Source organism: Trichechus manatus, unplaced genomic scaffold (genome assembly GCF_000243295.1).
Source record: "Trichechus manatus latirostris isolate Lorelei unplaced genomic scaffold, TriManLat1.0 scaffold00025, whole genome shotgun sequence".
Classification (NCBI taxonomy): Eukaryota; Metazoa; Chordata; class Mammalia; order Sirenia; family Trichechidae; genus Trichechus; species Trichechus manatus.
Genome location: NW_004443961.1, coordinates 20,595,815 through 20,601,785, shown reverse-complemented (window position 1 = coordinate 20,601,785; position 5,971 = coordinate 20,595,815). Strand labels below are relative to the sequence as shown.

Genomic DNA, 5,971 nt, shown 5'->3' with positions numbered 1-5,971 from the left:
AGGAAAGTAAAGAAAATGTCTGGGAACACCAAGAACAGAGAACAAGAAGACCTGAAGTGTAATTTTGGAGAAAAGACAACATTAGAAAATAAAAACAACGAGAGAACACCTTCCAGAATGAGACACACAAAAAGCAAACATTACCTAGAGTTGGAGCTTCACTAAGTCTGCACAGAGATAAGTAGCGTATTTGGCCTTCACCATGATTAACAGGCACTTCTCTGAGATTGTGTTGGTGCTGCTGGCCTCGTCCACGACCTTCTCCCTAGAACTGAAATTAGTTCACTTCCAAAGAAGAGTAAACAGAGAAAGTTTAAAACTCTTGAATAAATTGCGGAGTTCTTCAATTCAGCAGTGTCTACCACACAGGGAAAACTTTGTGCTTCCCCAGAAGTCTATGAATCCTCACCATTACCATAAAGGACACACAGTGGCCATTCTTCATGAGATACTCCAGCAGATCTTCAACCTCTTCAGGACAAATCTTTCTCTGGACAGTTGGGAGGAAAGCCAGATGGAGAAATTCCTCATTGAACTTTACCAACAGCTGGAACATCTGGAGGCACTCATGGGACTGGAAGCAGAACAGAAGAGTGGCACCTTAGGTACTGAGAACCTTAGATTACAGGTTAAAATGTACTTTCAAAGGATCCGTAACTACCTGGAAAACCAGAAATACAGCAGCTGTGCCTGGACCATTGTCCGAATAGAAATCATTCGGTGCCTGTTCTTTGTTTTTAGACTCACGGGAAAGCTGAGCAAATAAGGAATGGACCCTTGAACCAGGTGACACATGATCTGACTGCAGGCTTTTAAAAGCATAGGGTAGGTGGAGGGCGAGAGGGCTTCTCCAGACACTATTATTATCATTATTGTTTTTGTCATAGGGTGGTAGTATTGTTTTGGTTATGTGTTTATATATTTATCTGTTTTAGGATTATATGTACTGACCACAGTTGTTTTTATTTTGTAATGTCACTTTATATTTTCTATTTTAAGCTGTTTATAGGTTGGAATAGATTCACTAATATTTCATAAGTGGTTCTTCAAATGGGTATATTATCATAAAAGTTAGTCAAGGAGATATAATGAAATATATCTCCAATGTAATAATACTTTCCTTTTACAAACATCCATTCCAGTGATTTCCTTCTTTGCCAGAAATTGGAAGAAACAATGAGAAATACTAGTATATAATTTGCATTCCAGGATTTGAAAATATCATTATGCATTGGATATTTACGTCACAAGTGACACACTAAGGATATGACCAAAGGGCATGAACAATTTCCAGGGGAAAACAAACAAGTATATGAAATAAAGTTCAGTCTCACTCATGGCAGTAAAAATACAAAATAAAATTAAGTAAGATACCATTTACAACCTATTATATTGGTAGAAGTCCAAATTTTGATAAAAATACTCTTCTGGAGGCTTTGGGGAGGGACATTCTTATAATTTGCCTGAGCACTGGAAATTGGTATAATGATTATGAAGGCAATTTGGTGATATCTATCAAAATTACATGTGCATATGGGCTTTGATGCATCAATTCTAGGTCTGGAAATGTGTCCTGTAGAAATATTTGCACATGTGTGAAATGACTTATGTCCAGTGTTATTCATTGCAACATTGTTTATATTTTCAAAAAACAAGAAACCATCTAAATTCTAATTGGAGAACAGTTAGTGTATATCAACACAAAGGAAAGCTGGAGAAAAGAATAAGGAGGCTCTTCCTGTACTGAATAAATGTAAAAGTACAAGATGGGTATAAGCAGTATATATAGAATGATATATTTTGAGTAAAAATGTAAAACAAATTTTATGTTTGTACTTGGTTGTATAAGGATCCCTGTAGTGCAGTGGTTAAAGCACTTGGCTGCTAACCAAAAGGTCGGTGGTTCAAACCCACCAGCCGCTCCTTGGGAAAAAGATGTGGCAATCTGCTACCGTAAAGATTTACAGCCTTGTATGGGGCAGTTCTACTGTGTCCTATAGGGTCACTATGAGTCGGAATCAACTCGACAGCAGTGAGTTTTGTGTTGGTTTGGGGACTTGATTGTATATGAATTAATAAATAATATATAAGAAATAAATAATACATAAGAAATAAATGACAATGATTACCTGTATTTGGCCAGGGGCAGGGGGAAGGGGGAGATTAGGGAAAACAGAGTAGGAGAGTTTTTCCAGCATATTTGTATATCTTAATTTTGAATCACATGAATGTTACAACTTAAAATAATAAATTAAGATGTATTTAACAAGTCACACTTATCAGAAATATGCATGAGGGAGTCTTGCTGGTGAAAGAAGGTGTTAGGTGAAGGTTAGAAGGAACAGGGACTGAGCTAGCCTGCACTTGGTTGGGATGACTGGAGGGAGGTGGGTGGGAGAGAAGAGCGCCCCCTGGTCAGGGGAGAGGGTTCCTGTTCCTGGAAGATGCTGGCAATAAGAGACTTTCTGCCAGGAGCTTTCAGAAATCATCATGGAACATATGTGGACCAAAGAAACTAAAGTTCCTAAGGCTTGATGGCTTTCCCAAATTCGCGTAATATTAGCAGCAGAGCCATGGTCCAAAAACCCAGTGCTAACTCTACTACTTCAGACATAAAGTGCTGCTTCAAATTCATTTCATATTTATAGATAAAAGTCATCATTAAAGGGAAAAGCTTACTGAGGAACAAAACAGATTTCAGTTCAATTTAATTAGTGTATCAGTCATTAAGTGTATTAACTGTTGTCTGATGCTTCCTGACTTGGTTTGAAAGGGAAGAGTAGAAGCTGAACAGGATCCTGAAAGTGAGGTTGGGTTACCTGCAATGGTGAAAGGGGGTATGGAAGCAGAGGCAGAGGCTGGGCTGTCAGGGGGAAGTCAGCCGATTTCACAATTCAGCCCTGGGTTTGGCCTGTTTAGCTTCAAATTCAAAAGGGAGCAGTGGAGTAGAGGGAGGAGAAATATTTACCACGCTTGGCTGCAAATATGGGTCACTCTTCTTTTCATGGTCCATAAAAGTTCATGTTGTTTGTTCTTCCTTTTACTAGGAACTTTACAGAACCAAATACTTCACTTAACATATTATTAAATTCTCAAATCAACCTTGCAAGATTGTTTCTGTTATTATCCCCTTTTTCCAGGTTAGGAGAAAAGGCTTTAAAGGTGAAGTAACTTACTCAAAGTGATGCAGCAAGCATTCCCTACAGCTCAGTCCCTAGTTTTCATCTCATTTGATACATTCTCTGAAGATAATCTTATACACCCATGACATCAACTACCACAAAGGCAAAAATGACCCCCATATTTATGCAACAAGTACAAAACTTGTCCTTTGAACTTCACACTCTCATATTGAATTGCCTCCTAGACATTTCCTTAGATGTTGCGTAGGTACCTCAGACATAATATATCCAAAATTTAGTTCATCATTGTCTACCCTAGAGCCAAACTTGGTTTATCTCCTTTATTCCTTATTTCTGTGAAGAGCACCAAGAACAACTTAGTTACATAAGCCAGAAACCTTGGCTTATATCAGATTTCTCTCTCTTCATACTCCTTATTTTCTGTGGGATTTTACTCTCATTAACCACAAAGATGTACTCCAATGATTTGCAAGAAACAGAAGCTCTATCAGGGTAGTACTACAAGAGCGAAGACAATTATAGCTTATCCATCCCTGAAAAATTCTAGTTTAAATGTACCTGGATTACTGAACATAGAAAAATCAAAAAAAAGGAAGAGTCATGTGATGGTTAATTTTATGTGTTGACTTGGCTAGGCTATGGTGTCCAGTGTTTGGCCAAACACTAGTCTAGATGTTGCTATGACAATATTTACATGTGATTAACCTTTTAAGTAGTTGACTTAAGTAAAACAGCTTACCCTGCACAATGTGGGTGGGCCTCATCCAATCAGTTGACGGCCTTTAGAGCAAAAACTGAGGTTTCCTGAGGGAGAAGGATTCGACCTCAAGACTATAACATAGACATCCTGCCAGAGTTTCCAGCCTACCACCTGGCCTACTGATTTTGGTTTCTTGCCAGCCTCTACAATCATGTGAGCAAATGCCTTAAAAAATCAATCAGTCTATCTGTCTGTCTGCCTGCCTGTCCGTCTATTCCAAGTTGGAATTTCCTCCTTTACTGAAGTGAGTCCTTTAGCCCAAATTTTCTCCCCTTTCCGTGGGGGCTGCCTGTATCCAATGATTGGTCAGTGTGGAGTTATAATGATTCCACCCCTTCACTCCTCTTCTGAAGGGTCATTCCAGTTTCAGAGCTCCCTCCATGGTTGGCTAACGCCATTTTGTGACTGCACTGTAGCTCAACTCTCCCTCTGCTCAATCTTCCTGCCTTCTCTTCCTACAAGTGTTGATCCTATGGCACTCCCCAGAAAACTCCTTGAACGCTAATCATTGTCTCAGAGTCTACTTTCCCTGATCTCCAACAGCACAGCATACAGACCTTCAATTTTGGGCCACAGAAAACCCAAGCTCACATGCTATTTCCTTGGTCAGGTACATACTCTCTTCCTTGTATGTGTCAATATCTTGTTTTTATTTTTCATTTAAAATTTTACCCTTCACAGGAAACCTCTGTAGTCTGATGTGTTTGACTCTATCTGCCTCCCAGAACACAACTCTCATCATGTCTCAAACCACATTGCACTCTAATGGATTATTCTCTTTCTTTCAACTAGAGTATGGCCTACTTCATGGTAGGGACATGGTTTTTTAATCTCTTTACCTAGCACAGTATTCAACAAGTAACAGGGATAATCTGAGTCTTGAAGGAATGGAGAAATTTAAAAACACAACAAAAGAGGAAAGAAGAGATAAATCAGTACCATATTATCATGATATATGACATGTCACCATATGACATACCATGTGCCATGTGAAGAGAATCTGTCTAGAGATGAGAAAGTCTTGTTTAATATATCTGATAAGAGGTTAAGTTTTTATTTTTGTTTTTGAGCCTCTCCACTCTTTCTGGATGGGCCATTTGAATCATCTACTTCTTGGCGTCAGAAACGAAGTATCTATCTTTCTCTAGTGAAAAGGTGGTTTATACCATGGTATAACAAGGGCACATAAAATCAGGACATGATATGTAGGGCAGGAGTCCAGGTGGAGGTCTCTCTTTTAGCTGATTGTTCTCGTCATCCTAGACAATCCTTTTCTGACCCACTCTTCGTATGCCTTTGGTCCCAGTCAGCCTGGTCGGGTCTTCAATAGAGAAACCACTCACACTGACTTGAGTAGTTCCAACAGGATTTATTTGGCTCAGCTTTTTTAAAAATTAATATTTTGAAAAAATTATAAAAGCAATACATGTAAATAGTATAAATTGCTCATAGTTTTATAAAGTGTATTACACTTCCAATTATTCTATTCAAAGCCCATTTGCCCTGTTATTGGTTAACATAGGTGGCCACACTGGACTAGTTTTTCTACCAGCTAGTAGCTAATATTTGGTGGCAGTTTTACTCATTTCTTTGGATTATATTTGTTGTTATTGTTGTTAGGTGCAGCCAAGTTGGTTCTGACTCACAGTGACCCTATGTACAACAGTAAGAAACACTGCCTGGTCCTGCACCATCTTCACAATTGTTGTTACACTTGAGCCCATTGTTGCAGCCACTGTGTCAATCCATCTCATTGAGTGCCTTCCCCTTTTTTGCTGACCCTCTACTTTAACAAGCATGATGTTCTTCTCCAGGGACTAGTCCCTCCTAATAACATGTCTAAATGAGCATTCTGGCTATACTTCTTCCAAGACAGATTTGTTCATTCTTCTGGAAGTCCATGGTATATATTCAATATTCTTTGCCAACACCATAATTCAAAGGCATCAATTCTTTGGATGGATTGTATACTTGAAACATAATGGGTAGGCAGAAGATAGCCAGCATATAGCAAGTATTTAGGGTTAAGTAACCAGAGTCACATAGCAAGTATCCAGGGAAGGGACAA

At 38.8% G+C, this 5,971-nt stretch overlaps 1 protein-coding gene across 1 annotated transcript; it reads left to right on the top strand.

Moving 5' to 3' along the window:
- Positions 1-202: 202 nt before the first annotated feature.
- IFNE (interferon epsilon) lies at positions 203-766 on the top strand. Its single transcript, XM_004391223.2, has one exon. The coding sequence runs from the start codon at positions 203-205 to the stop codon at positions 764-766; it is 564 nt and encodes a 187-aa protein (XP_004391280.2).
- Positions 767-5,971: the final 5,205 nt, after the last annotated feature.